Raw genomic sequence first — 18282 nt, 5'->3', positions numbered from 1 at the left:
AAACAAGTCAAAATGATGCTCAGTAGAGTGTGTGGCCTCCATGTGCCTGTATTACCTCCCTACAATGCCTGGGCATGCTCCTGATGAGGTGGCGGATGGTCTCCTGAAGGATATCCTCCCAGACCTGGACTAAAGCATCCGCCAACTCCTGGACAGTCTGTGGTGCAACGTGGCGTTGGTGGATGGAGCGGGTCATGATGTCCCAGATGTGTTCAATCGGATTCAGGTCTGGGGAACGGGCGGGCCAGTCCATAGCATCAATGCCTTCCTCTTGCAGGAACTGCTGACACTCTCCAGCCACATGAGGTCTAGCATTGTCTTGCATTAGGAGGAACCCAGGACCAACCGCACCAGAACATGGTCTCACAAGGGGTCTGAGGATCTCATCTCAGTACCTAATGGCAGTCAGGCTACCTCTGGCAAGCACATGGAGGGCTCTGCGCCCCCCCCCCCAAAGAAATACCACCCCACACCATTACGAACCATCACCAAACCAGTCAAGCTGGAGGATGTTGCAGGCAGCAGAACGTTCTCCGCTGCGTATCCAGACTGTCACATGTGCCAAGTGTGAACCTGATTTTCTTATGCGTGTGAAGAGCACGGGGCGCAAGTGGCGAATTTGCCAATCTTTGTGTTCTCTGGCAAATGCAAAACATCCTGCACGGTTTTGGTCTGTAAGCACAACCCCACCTGTGGACGTCGGGCCTTCATACCACCCTCATGGAGTCTGTTTCTGACTGTTTGAGTGGACGCATGCACAGGAGGTCATTTTGCTGGGCTCTGGCAGGGTTCCTCCTGCTCCTCCTTGCACAAAGGCGGAGGTAGCGGTCCTGCTACTGGGTTGTTGCCCTCCTATGGCCTCCTCCAAGTCTCCTGATGTACTGGCCTGTCTCCTGGTATCGCCTCCATGCTCTGGACACTACGCTGACAGACACAGCAAACCTTCTTGCCACAGCTCGCATTGATGTGCCATCCTGGATGAGCTGCACTACCTGAGCCACTTGTGTGGGTTGTAGACTCCATCTCATGCTACCACTAGAGTGAAAGCATCACCAGCATTCAAAAGTGACCAAAACATCAGCCAGGAAGCATAGGAACTGGGAAGTGGTTTGTGGTCACCACCTGAAGAACCACTCCTTTATTGGAGGTGTCTTGCTAATTGCCTATAATTCCCACCTGTTGTCTGTTCCATTTGCACAACAGCATGTGAAATTGATTGTCAATCAGTGTTGCTTCCTGAGTGGACAGTGTGATTTCACAGAAGTGTGATTGACTTGGAGTTACATTGTGTTGTTTAAGTGTTCCCTTTATTTTTTTGAGCAGTGTATATACTGGAAATAACAGCGCAGTTCACTCTATACTAAATATATGTGTCAAATTTATTGCTTTTTGGAAGAAAAATGTTCTGTGCTTACCTCAGTGCTTATTTAACTGTCTGGTAAATGCCATAGTGTAATGTTATTTTAGAATCAGTCTCCAGTAGTCTAGATTGAAGCTTTCTGCTAAAAAGCTTTATTCTGAAAGCATGCCAGTAGTCACCAAAAGCCACAATCCTTGTGCTTGCCTCTGACTATAAATGTATTATGATGTTCACTAGTAGTCAGTATAATGTCATTCAGCCAGCAACATGTCCGTACAAGTTTCTTTGACAGATAGGACATTGCATAAAAATATAAAAAGGCCACATCAAATCTTAACCTGTAAATTAAATGAACCAAGGGAACAATTTACATGTTTCCATCTGTAGTCTCTACAGAAATGTGACAGAAATGAGCCATGAAAATGCATTCTTTACTGTGTTAGGGCATTTCATTTACATTAGTTCCACCTACCTAAATCTCCAATACTATCTCTTTTGTGCTGTTCCTAGAGCCATATAAGCCATAGCTTCTATATCTGTCATTGATCACTTCCAACAAACCCAAAATGATTATACACAGGTTAAAATAAATGGCTATGTACCTTACTCACAGGAATACACTTCCATTCTGTATTTTAAAGGACCTGAATACTAAACTAATGTTAGTCAACAGAAATATTCACATGCTGTATTGTTCCAACAGATGGAGCTTGTAGAAATGCATTGTGCAATGTGTCAATATTTAGCATCAGTATTATACAAAATGTTTTATCCATATTTGCAATATGGGAGAAAATACACAGAAATAAAACCAAAGTACAACACTGTACTGCATCTGTGTTCATGTTTAGCATATTAATTAGGCCAGGTTTACATAACATTTGACTTGTTGTAACATATACTTTTTTTTCAGAAAACACATACCGGGTATATATTAAATGGATGTTAAAGGAGAACTACAGAATAGAAAAATTGTCCACCATACTGCCGGCAGTAAAAAAATAAATACATACATACCTTCTTCGCTCCCCTGGTGCCTCCTGTAACCCACTCCGGTCTCCGCAGTGATCCTCTTCCTGGTTGCCGGTGGTCGGGGAGTCATACTGCAAATCATACTGCCAATCACCGGCCGCAGCGAAGTCCCAACTTGGCCGGCGATAGGCTGAGCGGCAGTGTGATGTTTTTGGCCCTGGCAGCAGTTCTCCTTTAAAAACAGATGCTGCTGTATGCCAAACAGCAGAATCCCTTTCCCATTGACTTTGGATCCATTTTTTGTTGTCTTTTTTTATTTATTTTTTTGCTGTGCACAATAACGTGGTTGACCACAAAACTGGGACATTCTACTGAAAGACCCTCACCTCACCACCATCCTTCCTTCCAAACCAGCACTCACATTCCGAAAGTGATGCACCCTCCGGAATCTGGTTGCCCCCAGCAAATTGAAATCTAAAACCGTTGCGCTGGCATCATCCAACTTTGTAAGTGTGAAGGGCACTTTCAGATGCAGTATCTCCAGGTGTAAATGTTGCCCACACATCTCGCACAAATGCAATGCATTCTCTTCTAACATCACCAAGGCAACATACCCCATCAAGTCAAGACTAAACTGTGGATCCCAGTACATTGTCTATTTGCTTCAGTGCCCCTGTGGGTTACGATATGTTGGGAGGACCATACGCTGTTTTTGTGAATGTCTAAACAAACATCGAAATAATACAGTACATGGATTTGTTTTACACAGCGTATCCCAACATATGTGTGAGCATCACTCGGGGAATTTTAGTCTGATGCGTGCCACTTTAATTGAGCAGATCCCTAAAGAGGTATCCCAGAGATTTAAAACTCTAAGAAAGAGGGGAGATTTGTGGATACACAATTTGCACACACTCTCACCGCATGGTCTCAACAAGATGATTGAGTGTAATTTTTAAATCATTGCTTTTACTGTATGTATAATTTTACTGTATCACATTTTACTGTATGGCATTTTATTGGTTTTTATCTGCAATTTTACATTGCATATTCCGTGTTTATTTCATGTATCTTATACACCACTGCATATATCCCCCCCCTTCTCCATCCCCTTTTCTATCTCGGCAGCTACTGGACATATAAATATGATGCTACCATGCATATATATATACATATATGCCCTATGTATTTACATATATATATATATATATATATATATATATACATATATACATATATATATATATATATATATGTGTGTTCTGTGTATTTTTGTTTTATTTTTTATTTATATATATGAAAAATAGATGACCTCAGGAGCTCCTTCTGAGAGAAAATGGCTATACAATTATGCCCAAAAAATGCTGCTATCTCCTATAGAGGTCCCTGTTTTCCTGTATAATAGGTAAAAAAAGTCCTCAAAAATAATAGCTGTATAGCATAAGCGCTGTATGGGACTTGAGGAACTGTGTGTTTCTAAAATATCCACTATAATTGTTTGGCAAGCTGCTAAAAGATGTACTTAATGATAAGGTTGCTTACCCCCTCAAGAGGTTCTTCAGCGTCCGAGGTGCCGATGCAGGGTACTGAGCGGTGTCCTTGGTGAGGTCCTTTAGCGTCCGTACTGTAGATCAAGCGGATATTCGATGATGTCCTTATTGTGATGTGAACTTCTGATGATCACAAATGAAGGGATCAGTGTTGTCCGATGTTATGGTGGGGAAGCGCCGGGAGAAACAGCTCCGGCCGGTAGCGTCTCTACCCTGCTCGTTCCCACCGGAGTGTAGAAAGTTGTTTTGGGACTGGCAGCGTGACGTCACTACGGGGACCAGTGAGGGACAGATACAATACTATCCAAAGCTTTTTGGAAGCTTAACGGCTTCCTTCCTCAGGGATGCAGTACTTGGTCCTTCACTTCTATATATACACTCCAGGTAAGGACGACTTGATAATTTATTTTGTGAGTGCGAATTATCGGAGGAATCCGAATAATTCAAAATCCATATTCAAACCATGGGGGACAATAGTATTTAATTCAAAAATCCATTTTCCCTCAGTACGGGACATCTGTGCAATGTAGTCCCCCCCCTCTCCAATTTGGAGTAATTTTTTCTACTGCAAAAAACATGGACCCTGAAAAAAGAGATTCATGCTTTTCCTTATAATGTTTGGACAGGGGGTGTCCTTCAAAGCCCCTTTCGATATTATATATATGCTCCCCTGTGCGTTTACTTAATAGTATTTTCGTCCAGCCAATATACAGTTTTTTGCAAGGGCATTGGATTCCATAAATAATGCCTCTGGATTTACAGTGCATGTGAGGTTTTATTTTATATTTCTCTTCATCTAGTCCCACCCTGTTGGGAATATACAGCACTGGTTTATTATTTATGGATTTTTTACATGATTTGCATGTTCGGCATGGGTAGAAGCCTACTTTAGGTGTTAATAGGATATTATCATTAATGTTGTTCATTTGGTTCTTATTTTTTTCTTTAATTGTGGGTGCCACTAAGTAACCCAAATTCTGTGCTTTCTTAAACACAAAAAAGGTTTTTTTTTTGGGAGTAATTCCCCCACTACTTTATCTTCTTGCAGTAGGCTCCAGTTTTTTTGGACAATTCTCCTCCAGATATGGCTGTATTTGGAGTAGGTGGTGATTAGTGGTAATCGGAACTGGTCCTGTATGTCAGTTTTAAGGGGATCCTCCACCGATATTCTTTTGTCTTTTTTATTAAATAATAATGTTTCCCTATTTATGGCTTCCACTTCTTTGCTGGTTTTAGTCAGAGTCTTTTCATCATATCCTTTGCATATAAATTTCTTGCACAGAGTATCGGCTTCCTTCTTAAAATCAGTACAGTTACGTTTTAACCTCAGGAATTGACTTCTAGGGATATTGTCCAACCACAGGGACAAGTGACAGCTGTCTCTCTGTATATAGCTATTGCTATCCGTGGGTTTAATAAAGGTTGATGTCACAATTTTATTATTTTTGATTTGTATATTAAGATCCAAAAAATGAATATGTGTAAAACTAAAACAGGCAGTAAAATCCAAATGGAATTCATTTTTATTCAATTCATCTAAAAACTGTAATAGTGTTGATTCGCCCCTCCCCAGATAAAAACAATATCATCAATAAATCGTCTCCAAAGGACCAGACTCGCACCCAATTTGCCACTGGGGAATATAGTTTCTTCTTCCCAGCGGCCAACATACAGATTTGAATAACTGGGTGCGAATCTGGCCCCCATCGCAGTCCCCCACTTCTGAACATAAAAATCTTGATCATATTTAAAATAATTGTGATGTAGAATAAAAGATATACAGTCCCCAATCAAAGTCACCTGGTCTGGAGGGATGTTCTCCTTTTTACTTAAAAATAATTCATTCTGCTGCTTGTCTCCCTCTCTCATGTTTAATTATTGTATAGAGAGAGGTGACATCTAGGGTTCCTAAAATGTACCCCTCTTTCCAATTTACTTCTTTTAAAACTTGTAGGACGTGTGTCGTATCCTTCAAAAAGGCTGGTAATTTGCTGACACAATTTTGAAGCTGTAAATCTACATAGCGTGCCAAATTGGTAGTGAGGCACCCTATCCCCGAAACGATTGGTCTCCCCAGGAGATTTATGAATCTTCGGTATGTGATAGAAGACAGGAATTTTTGGATTAGGAGAAATAATGTATTCCTGTTCTCTTTTATTCAATATTCCTGTATTTAGACCTTTTTTGATTAGGCAGTCTAACTCTTTTTTGTATTTTATTGTGGGATCACTAAGCAATTTTTGATAGCTTTTTTCATCACTCAACAGGCGTAAGGCCTCTTTATGGTAATGTTCATAATCCATAATCACGATACTACCGCCTTTATCGGCTGGTCTTATGATTATCCCGTTGTTTGTTTGTAGTTGCTTTATTGCTAACTTTTCTTTTACAGAAAGATTTGATTGTGTGTATTTATTATATTTTGTTTTAATTTTACGTAGATCTTGTGTAACCTGGTTCTCAAATGCATGGAAAGAATCGGAATATTCATTTAACGGATGGAATGTGAATGTTTTTTTTTAGATCCATGTGCCTATAGATAGTAGTGATATCTGACACATTATTTGAGGACTTAGGGTTTTTTATAAAAAAAAATTTTAGCGCTAGATTACGCATAAACTTTTTTAGGCCCATATATGCCTCAAATTTGTTCATCTGATTTGTCGGAGCAAATTTTAAACCTTTTTTCAGGAGGGATTCTTCGTTATTTTTTAAGATATATTTGCTTATCTGGTTGTTGTTGTTCCTGGTAATTTTTTGTGGCATTTTTATTTATTATTGTTTTCCTCTTTTTTTGGGCGAATTTCCCCCCTCTTCTACCTCTTTTTCCCCCCCTCTTCTACCTCTTTTGTCTGCACTGGAAAAAATCCTGTCTGGGTTGTTTTTTTAGTTATTTTTGGTCCTCCTTTTTTTGTTGTCGTGGTTGCAGGCTGTTTTAATGTTTGTTTTCTATTTGTGCCATTTGATTTATTTCGTTGCCTGTTATCTGGCCAATTGTATTTCTCTATATGTCCATTTTTTTCTACAGAGTGTTCTCCATTTCATTTCTTAATGTTGAGAACCTATTGGTGATAGGTACCGTGTATTCACTATAATCTTCCGGCTCTCCTCTCCTCTATTATTAAAAGTAGACAAAATACAGAGATGAGACGAGAGCCGGAAGATTGTAGTGAATACACGGTACCTATCACCAATAGGTTCTCATCATTAAGAAATGAAATGGAGAACACTATATTGCCTAATCAAAAAAGGTCTAAATACAGGTATATTGAATAAAAGAGAACAGGAATACATCATTTCTCCTAATCCAAAAATTCCTGTCTTCTATCACATACCGAAGATTCATAAATCTTTAGAAAATCCCCCGGGGAGACCAATCGTTTCGGGGATAGGGTGCCTCACTGCCAATTTGGCACGCTATGTGGATTTACAGCTTCAAAATTGTGTCAGCAAACTACCTGCCTTTTTGAAGGATACGACACACGTCCTACAAGTTTTAAAAGAAGTAGATTGGAAAGAGGGGTACATTTTAGGAACCCTAGATGTCACCTCTCTCTATACAATAATTGAACATGAGAGAGGGAGACAAGCAGCAGAATTCTTTTTAAGTAAAGATGAGAACATCCCTCCAGACCAGGTGACTTTTATTGGGGACTGTATATCTTTTATTCTAAATCACAATTATTTTAAATATGATCATGATTTGTATGTTCAGAAGTGGGGGACTGCGATGGGGGCCAGATTCGCACCCAGTTATTCAAATCTGTATGTTGGCCGCTGGGAAGAAGAAACTATATTCCCCAGTGGCAAATTGGGTGCGAGTCTGGTCCTTTGGAGACGATTTATTGATGATACTGTTTTTATCTGGGGAGGGGGCGAATCAACACTATTACAGTTTTTAGATGAATTGAATAAAAATGAATTCCATTTGGATTTTACTGCCTGTTTTAGTTTTACACATATTAATTTTTTGGATCTTAATATACAAATCAAAAATAATAAAATTGTGACATCAACCTTTATTAAACCCACGGATAGCAATAGCTATATACAGAGAGACAGCTGTCACTTGTCCCTGTGGTTGGACAATATCCCTAGAAGTCAATTCCTGAGGTTAAAACGTAACTGTACTGATAGTGAGGATTTTAAGAAGGAAGCCGATACTCTGTGCAAGAAATTTATATGCAAAGGATATGATGAAAAGACTCTGACTAAAACCAGCATAGAAGTGGAAGCCATAAATAGGGAAACATTATTAATTAATAAAAAAAGACAAAAGAATATCGGTGGAGGATCCCCTTAAAACTGACATACAGGACCAGTTCCGATTACCACTAATCACCACCTACTCCAAATACAGCCATATCTGGAGGAGAATTGTCCAAAAACACTGGAGCCTACTACAAGAAGATAAAGTGGTGGGGGAATTACTCCCCAAAAAAAACCTTTTTTGTGTTTAAGAAAGCACAGAATTTGGGTAACTTAGTGGCACCCACAATTAAAGAAAAAAATAAGAACCAAATGAACATTAATGATAGTATCCTATTAACACCTAAAGTACCCATGCCGAACATGCAAACCATGTAAAAAATCCATAAATAATAAACCAGTGCTGTATATTCCCAACAGGGTGGGACTAGATGAAGAGAAATATAAAATAAAAACTCACGTGCACTGTAAATCCAGAGGCATTATTTATGGAATCCAATGTCCTTGCAAAAAACTGGCCGGACAAAAAGACTATTAAGTAAACGCACAGGGGAGCATATATATAATATCGAAAGGGGCTTTGAAGGACACCCCCTGTCCAAACATTATAAGGAAAAGCATGAATCTCTTTTTTCAGGGTCCATGTTTTTTGCAGTAGAAAAAATTACTCCAAATTGGAGAGGGGGGGGGACTACATTGCACAGATGTCCCGTACTGAGGGAAAATGGATTTTTGAATTAAATACTATTGTCCCCCATGGTTGGAATATGGATTTTGAATTATTCGGATTCCTCCGATAATTCGCACTCACAAAATGAATTATCAAGTCGTCCTTACCTGGAGTGTATATATAGAAGTGAAGGACCAAGTACTGCATCCCTGAGGAAGGAAGCCGTTAAGCTTCTGAAAAGCTTCGGATAGTATTGTATCTGTCCCTCACTGGTCCCAGTAGTGACGTCACGCTGCCAGTCCCAAAACAACTTTCTACACTCCGGCAGGAACGCGCGGGGTAGAGACGCTACCGTCCGGAGCTGTTTCTCCCGGCGCTTCCCCACCATAACATCGGACGACACTGATCCCTTCATTTGTGATTATCAGAAGTTCACATCGCAATAAGGACATCATCGAATATCCGCTTGATCTACAATACGGACGCTAAAGGACCTCACCAAGGACACCGCTCAGTACCCTGCATCGGCACCTCGGACGCTGCAGAACCTCTTGCGGGGGTAAGCAACCTTATCATTAAGTACACCTTATAACAGCTTGCCAAACAATTATAGTGAATATTTTAGAAACACACAGTCCCTCAAGTCCCATACAGCTCTAATCCTATACAGCTATTATTTATATATATGCTCTATACATTTATCCAATATCTATTCATTTATTTATTTATATTACCGGCAGTAAAGCCTTCTTTGACTTATATACAATACATCTCTTACGCCTACATGGTCCCGGTTCCTTTCTTATATGGTCCCAGTACAGACCTATTTATGCCTATATGGTCCCACTACATTCATTGCCGACATATCCTTTGGGCTTATTCGTCCTTTTATGCCCATTTATGTAATTGATTATGGTTATTATACCATTGATCATTAATATATGTGCGATTATACACTTATTATCTACTAAATATTATTGCTCATGTTTATTAAATGCCACATATTAAGCATTTTTTTTATGCCAGACACATATACTTGGTTTATGGACTTGCATCCCCCTATTTCAGTCACTCAAAATTCACGCCGGCGCCCTGGACATGCAGACAGACACTGCACCACCGCTACCACTCTACGCTGCTGTCAGTGTCCTGACAACTTGATCATCTCAGAGCTGCTCACTTCACCAACAGTGACAGCGCTGCCCACCCCTCCTCTCTGATAAGAAACTCAAGCAAACTCCGAGCTGCGCACCGAGTAGAGTGACAGCCCCATAAAAGACCCCATTATAAAAACTACACCCCCCAAAGTATCCAAAATGACATTCAGTAAGTGTATTTACCCTTTAGGTGTTTCACAGGAATAGCAGCAAAGTGAAGGAGAAAATTCAAAATCTTAATTTTTTACACTCGCATGTTCTTGTAGACCCAATTTTTGCAAGGGGTAAAAAGGAGAAAATTTTTACTTGTATTTGAAACCCAATTTCTCTCGAGTAAGCACATACCTCATATGTCTATGTTAATTGTTCGGCGGGCGCAGTAGAGGGCTCAGAAGGGAAGGAGTGACAAATGGTTTTTGGGGGGCATGTCACCTTTAGGAAGCCCCTATGGTGCCAGGACAGCAAAAAAACACACATGGCATACCATTTTGGAAACTAGACCCCTCAGGGAACGTAACAAGGGGTAAAGTGAACCTTAATACCCCACAGGTGTTTCACGACTTTTGCATATGTAAAAAGAATAATTTTTTTTTACCTAAAATGCTTGGTTTCCCAAAAATTTTACATTTTTAAAAAGTGTAATAGCAGAAAATACCCCCCAAAATTTGAAACCCAATTTCTCCCGATTCAGAAAACACCCCATATGGGGGTGAAAATTGCTCTGCTGGCGCACTACAGGTCTCAGAAGAGAAGGAGTCACATTTGGCTTTTTGAAAGCAAATTTTGCTCTGGGGGCATGCAGCATTTAGGAAGCCCCTATGGTGCCAGAACAGCAAACAAAAACCACATGGCATACCATTTTGGAAACTAGACCCCTCGGGGAACGTAACAAGGGGTAATGTGAACCTTAATACCCTACAGGTGTTTCACGACTTTTGCATATGTAAAAAAATTTTTATTTTTTTTACCTAATATGCTTGGTTTCCCAAAATTTTGACTTTTTTAAAAAGGGTAATAGCAGAAAATACCCCCCAAAATTTGAAGCCCAATTTCTCCCGATTCAGAAAACACCCCATATGGGGGTGAAAAGTGCTCTGCTGGTGCACTACAGGTCTCAGAAGAGAAGGAGTCACATTTGGCTTTTTGAAAGCAAATTTTGCTCTGGGGGCATGCCGCATTTAGGAAGCCCCTATGGTGCAAGAACAGCAAAAAAAAACACATGGCATACCATTTTGGAAACTAGACCCCTCGGGGAACGTAACAAGGGGTAATGTGAACCTTAATACCCTACAGGTGTTTCACGACTTTTGCATATGTGAAAATTATTATTTTTTTTTTTACCTAATATGCTTGGTTTCCCAAAATTTTAACATTTTTAAAAAGGGTAATAGCAGAAAACACCCCCCAAAATTTGAAGCCCAATTTCTCCCGAGTACGGCGATACCCCATATGTGGCCCTAAACTGTTGCCTTGAAATACGACAGGGCTCCAAAGTGAGAGCGCCATGCGCATTTGAGACCTAAATTAGGGATTGCATAGGGGTGGACATAGGGGTATTCTACGCCAGTGATTCCCAAACAGGGTGCCTCCAGCTGTTGTAAAACTCCCTGCATGCCTAGACAGTCAGTGGCTATCTGGCAATACTGGGAGTAGTTGTTTTGCAACAGCTGGAGGCTCCGTTCTGGAAACAGTGGCGTACCAGACGTTTTTCATTTTTATTGGGGAGGGGAGGGGGGCTGTGTAGGGGTATGTGTATATGTAGTGTTTTTTACTTTTTATTTTATTTTGTGTTAGTGTAGTGTTTTTAGGGTACAGTCACACGGGTTCACAGTAGTTTCTCGCTGGCAGTTTGAGCAGCGGCAGAAAATTTGCCGCAGCTCAAACTTGCAGCCGGATACTTACTGTAATCCTCCGCCCATGTGAGTGTACCCTGTACGTTCACATTGGGGGGGGGGGGGGGGGGGGGGGAAACATCCAGCTGTTGCAAAACTACAACTCCCAGCATGTACGGTCTATCAGTGCATGCTGGGAGTTGTAGTTTTGCAACAGCTGGAGACACACCGTTGTGAAACACCGAGTTTGGTAACAAACTCAGTGTTTTGCAACCAGTGTGTCTTCAGCTGTTGCAAAAGCTACAACCCCCAGCATGTACGGACAGCGGAAGGGCATGCTGGGTCTTGTAGTTATGCAACAGCCGGAGGCATACTACATTGGCTGGGGATGCTGGGGATTGTAGTTATGCAACAGCTGGAGACACACTGGTTTACTACTTAACTCAGTGTGCCTTCAGCTGTTGCAAAACTACAACTCTCAGCAGTCACCGACAGCCAACGGGCATGCTGGGAGTTGTAGTTATGCAACCACCAGATGCACCACTACAACTCCCAGCATGCACTTTAGCTGATTGTGCAAGCTGGGAGTTGTAGTTACACAGCAGCTGAAGGTACACTTTTCCATAGAAAGAATGTGCCTCCAGCTGTTGCAAAACTACAAGTCCCAGCATGCCCATAAGGGCATGCTGGGAGTTGTGGTGGTCTGCCTCCTGCTGTTGCATAACTACAGCTCCCAGCATGCCCTTGTTGCATGCTGGGAGCTGTTGCTAAGCAACAGCAGGAGGCTGTCACTCACCTCCAACGATCCACACTGCAGGACTGTCCCTCGCCGCCGCCGTCGCTCCTGGGGCCCCGATCCCAACAGGGACGCCGGGGATCGGGGTCCCCAGCACCCGAGGTCATCTTCCCGCTCACGTCCTCCGGAAGAGGGGCGGAGCGGGTTGCGGGAGTGACACCCGCAGCAGGCGCCCTGATTGGTCGGCCGGTAATCCGGCCGACGAATCAGGGCGATCGTGAGGTGGCACCAGTGCCACCTCACCCCTGCAGGCTCTGGCTGTTCGGGGCCGTCTCTGACGGCCCCGATCAGCCAGTAATTCCGGGTCATCGGGTCACTGGAGACCCGATTGACCCGGAATCCGCCGCAGATCGCTGGACTGAATTGTCCAGCGATCTGCAGCAATCGCCGACATGGGGGGGCATAATGACCCCCCTGGGCGATATGCCGGGATACCTGCTGAACGATTTTAGCAGGCATCCGGCCCCGGCTCCCCTCCGGCTAGCGGTGGGGGCCGGAAATGCTCGGGGCGTATCCATACGCCCTCGGTCCTTAAGGACTCGGAAACGGGGGCGTATGGATACGCCCTATGTCCTTAAGGGGTTAAACCCTGGCTATGTCTCTGTACCCCCATACTGATCTGAGGAAGGGGGTGGCTCCCCCGAAACAAGTCATCTCCTATTGTACATTGTTTTCCATTTTTTAATTAAATAAACCACTCCAGTTGTTTGAAAATATCTCTGGTCTGGACATCACTTTTTATTGGAACAGCAGCGCCATCCAAAGGGTTATTTTTCTCTTCCTCTACATAACATGAAACTTGGCACACATTTGTCAACAACAAACATAGGATAGGTAATTTAACCCTTACTCATCCCCATTTGCCAGGGTTGAGGTTTTTGTTTAAAGGGGTACAGCTGTCACGCCCCCTCCCATAGGCTTGTATTGAGGGGGGCAGAGCGAGACGTCACACGGGGCGGAGCCTTGATGTCACAATGCTCCGGTTCTGTGATCGACAGTAATCAGACCCGGAGCAAACACGCTCCGGGGACTGATTTTAACGGGGTGCGGCGTGCAAGATCACGGGGGTCCCCAGCAGCGGGACCCCCGTGATCAGGCATCTTATCCCCTATCCTTTGGATAGGGGATAACATGTCTAAGCGCCGGAGTCCCATGCAAATCAATGGGAAATGTATGTTCCCACATAACTTCCGTACGGCTGGAGATATTTCAATAATACCTGGTGCACATATTACTTATATGTCAAATAAAAAGATGTTATAGTTAAATTAAACCTTACCTACACCCTTATATAAAAGATGGATTTTTGTTTCAAGTCCCATGCAAGTATGTTGGACTTCCAGTACCTTACTCCACAAGCTCCGCTCTGCATCTCCTGGTGAATGTGTCAATCTGGCTTGAAAGCCACACCCCATCTCACAAAGACATGCCCACATTTTATAAGCCCCACCCCTTTTATTATCTACCCCTTTTGTGCATCGGTCTGGCTTGCAAATCATGCCCAGTCCCACAAAGCCACGTCCCCTTCTATTTTCAGTTTACAATATCTTCATCACAAATCAGTCCCTCCTGAGGACAAGATATGAGGATGGGATATGAGGTCGAGATATGAGGACTGGATATGAGGACGGGATGTGAGGTCGGGATATGAAGACGGTATGTGAGGAGGGGATATGAGGTCGAGATAGGAGGTCGGGATATGAGGACGGGATATGAGGTCGGGATATGAGGAGGGGATATGAGGTTGAGTTATGTGGACAGGATATGGGGTTGGGATATGACAACAATATATGAGGACAGGGTATGAAGTCAAAAGCTTCCTCCTCTGTTGATTTTCCTCCCCAACAAGGATTAGGAAGGAAAAACCGGGCAACGCCGGGTACTCAGGTAGTATATAAAATAATAAATCTTATTCAAATTTCATTTCAATGCAAACAATCTTCCCTATCCCTCCTCCTATTCCCATTTTGCATTTTAAACCTTTGGCTAGGGTCTCAACCTTCTTTTTCACAGCTCTACTCCTTCTGTACTCTATCATAAAGCTACCCAAGTTATTCTCAGAGAGAGAGAGTATAAAAACCACACACACCATAGCCTTTTTGTTTGCCCTCTCTCCCCAACTTTCATCTTCCATCAGCCTGGCTAGCAACAAATAAACTGGCTGCTGATTGGTTCCTAGAATAACTTATTATTTTTTTTTTTTCAAATCAGTTTTTATTAACATTGTAAAACATAGAATCACTGTAGCTTTAATCTTAACTTATGTGGTTTTTCTTTTCTTTTCAGAATTATGGTGTGGAAACTGACAATATGAAAAACTTGGTGCTAAAACTCAGATCAGCTTCCAACAACCTTGAGAATTATATTGGCAACAGGAGGAAAAGTACAACTTATGATGGGACTACTTCATATAAACCTCCCAATGAGTTCCTTACATCGGTGGTAGAACTGATAGGCTCAGCCAAAGCCCTATTAGCGTGGCTGGACAGGTAAGCCATAACAATGGACTCTAGATTTATGGGGATAGAACGATGATTGGAATTTTTACTTTGTTATGGGGAAATTGGCATCAGACATTGGCATATACCCCTATGTGTATATCTGTGTGCAGTGCACACCGCTTTACCCATGGGGGTATGTGCAGAGCACTGCACCCTTGTGTCTGTAGTACAGACACTAGGATGCAATGCTCTGCACATACCCCCATGTGTATAGTAGTGTAAGTGTGTACTACATACACACTGCTATACACATGGTAGTATGTGCAACCTAGTGTCTGTACTAAAAACACTAGGATGCAATGCTGTGCACATACCCCCATGGGTAAAGCAGTGTTTATGTAGTACATATACACATGGGTGTGTGTGCAGAGCATTTTCACCCTAGTGTTTGTAGTGCTACAGAGTCTGTACTCTGCAGTCTGCACATACCCCCATGTGTATAGGAGTGCTATATAAAAAGTGTAAAGTAAAAAAAAAAATGGAAATAAACCGTTCCCCCCAATAAAAATTAGCTCCCCCTTTTCCTATATAAAAAAAGTAAAAAAATAAATAAATTTTTTACATATCTGATACTGCCGTATGGCTAACTGTCTGAACTATTAAAATTAAATGTTAGTAAATCATTAACATTTTATTTTAATAGTTCAGATAGTTACCTATGCGGCAATATCAAATTTTCGCTGGTTTCTGTACAGGATCATTAATAATGATCCTGTACAGCAACTGGCGTAAGCGTAAAAAAAAAAAGTCCAAAATTGCTGTTGTTTGGTCTAGGGATCGACCGATATCGTTTTTTTAGGGCCGATACCGATAATCGGTGGAGGTTAGGGCCGATAGCCGATAACTTATACCGATATTGCGGTATAAGTTATCGGCTATTTATCCCCCGTGACACCGCTGCAGATCATTGATTTAAAGCGGGTGCTTTAAATCAATGCACTGCAGTGGCTTTTGCGGTGCCATAGGCCGCCGCTGCCACCCGCTTCTCTCCCCCTGCCTGTCCGGGGGTCCTAAGACCTATCACCGCCACCGCTCCCCCCACCGCCGCACTGCGAACGCCGCCACACCGCGTCCGACCCGCCGCACCGCGACCGCCCCCCCGACCCGCCGCACCACGACTGACCCCCGCACCGCCCCAGCGGCCCCATTGCCTCCCCCATCCCCGGTTTTATAATGACCTGTTCCCGGGGTCCACTCTACATCTGGCTCCGGTGGCATCCTCCTGAACTGTCACTGTGCGCACTGACGGTGACGTCACGTCGCGCACGTCACGTCACTCGTCATTGAGCACAGCGTAACGCAGGACGCAGCAGGAGCAAGAAGTAGCGTGGGCTCCGGGAACAGGTAATTATAAAACCGGGGATGGGGGAGGCAACGGGGTCGGTGAGGTGGGGGGTGCGACGTGGTGTGGTGCGGCGGGTCGGGGGGCGGTCGCGGTGCGGCGGGTCGGGGGCGGCCACGGTGCGGGGGGCGCGGCATTATCGACTTATCGGCAAGGTAATTGCCGATACCGATAATGCCCAAAATCGTGATTATCACCCGATAATATCAGCCATACCGATAATCGGTCGTTCCCGAGTTTGGTCACATTACATGCTAGAAACTTTTAATATGGCCATTGTACATAATTTTTAAAGTAGAATCAGCTGAACCCCCATTTCCAAAGCATTTCCAAACAGAGAGCCTCCAGATAAACTACAACCCCCGTAATTTCCAGACAGCCTTTGGCTGTCTGGGAAATATATAGGTTATACTTTAGCAACAGCTGGAGTCCCGCTGCTTCTAAACTACAACTCCCATCATGGGAGTTGTAGTGTAGCAACAGCTGGAGGCACCCCGATTCTAAACTACAACTCCCGTCATAGGAGTTGTAGTTTAGCAACAGCTGAAGGCACCCCATTCCTAAACTACAACTTCCGTCATGGGAGTTGTAGTTTAGCAACAGCTGGAGGGACCCCATTCCTAAACTACAACTCCCGTCATGGGAGTTGTAGTCTAGCAAGGAGGCACAGCCACTCCCCGGCTTTTGCAAGACTACAACTCCCAGCATGCCCTAACTGTGAGGACATGCTGGGAATTGTATTCGCAATGCCTAGCGGGCCGGTGGTAGTTGCGGGCGAGTTGCCAGGGAGCGGAACCGGATGGTTCCCAGGCATATGAAACTACACTGTATTTTCATATTTCCCGGCCTGAGCTGTGATTGGCCGAGACGGACCAGCCAATCACAGCTCAGGCTGGCGAATATGAAATTACAGTGTACCTCCGGCACGCTAGCCGTTGCGACTACAACTCCCAGCATGTCTGACTCGGGGGGGGGGGGGGGTCGATAAGCGACGGGGGGTGGGAATGCGACAGATGGGAGATGACAGGGGGAGGCTGGTACGGACTGCAGAAGTTGACAGGGAGCTTTTATAATGAGATGACCAGCGGGGGTAGGGGGGGAAATGAGCAGCCGGAGTTAGATGAGGGGGGGGGGGTTTGATGGCAGCGGGCATGAAAAACAGTGTAGGATGGGTAGCAGGGATGAGGTGGAGCCGGGGCGTAGCTTTTTGCTTGCAGGCAAAAGTTGCACAAAAAATGCTTAGGAGCACATGCGACTTTTTGTGCGACTTTTTTTAAGCAAAAAAAAAAAAAAGAGCTCGAAATCCCTTGATAAATCACCACCATTGACATCATGAATTTTTAACTTTTTTGTCTGTACTTAACATAGTGTCATATTAAATAAAGTTGGAAAAAGACAAATAGTGCATCAGTTGGACCTATAACCCTACTGTGCTGATCCAGAGGAAGGCAAACAAACTGTTATAAGGCAGATGTCAGTTTCCCCATTAAGAGGATCAATTCCTTCCTGACTCTAAATATCTCCACAAATCTATCCCCTATATCTTGTAAAGACATCCAGGCTCCTCTTTTTTTTTTTTTTAAATCAGATGTTTTTATTAAATTTTAACAGTTTTCCAACACCAAAAATAACAGCTTACATGCAAACAACCCTCCACCCCTCCTCCCACCCCCCAAACAAACAGTCCGCCTCCCCCTCCCACCCAGACAGCATAGACTAACACATAATGATAGGTCGTGCCAGCCCCCCCCCCCCAGAGCAGAAATGAAGTAATCAAGCACAAGATAGAATACGAGACAGCACAAAGAACAGCCGCACATCACCATCATGCAATCCATCCTGAACGAGACCAAGACATTAGCCACAAAAGCCCATCCGTTTCACACTCCTACA

The 18282-nt window shown here is 43.3% G+C and overlaps 1 protein-coding gene across 1 annotated transcript in view; it reads left to right on the top strand.

Annotated features, from left to right (window-relative positions):
• Nucleotides 1-18282, top strand: part of CNKSR3 (CNKSR family member 3) — a 128436-nt gene that overhangs the window by 68278 nt on the left and 41876 nt on the right. Inside the window, exon 3 of the mRNA XM_056567037.1 lies at nucleotides 14833-15035. Coding sequence (XP_056423012.1) covers nucleotides 14833-15035 — 203 coding nt within the window. The remainder of the gene's footprint in view (nucleotides 1-14832; nucleotides 15036-18282) is intronic.

Source organism: Hyla sarda, chromosome 3 (assembly GCF_029499605.1).
Source record: "Hyla sarda isolate aHylSar1 chromosome 3, aHylSar1.hap1, whole genome shotgun sequence".
Classification (NCBI taxonomy): Eukaryota; Metazoa; Chordata; class Amphibia; order Anura; family Hylidae; genus Hyla; species Hyla sarda.
The sequence above is the reverse complement of the archived record's forward strand: the minus strand, read 5'-3'. Positions and strand labels throughout refer to the sequence as shown.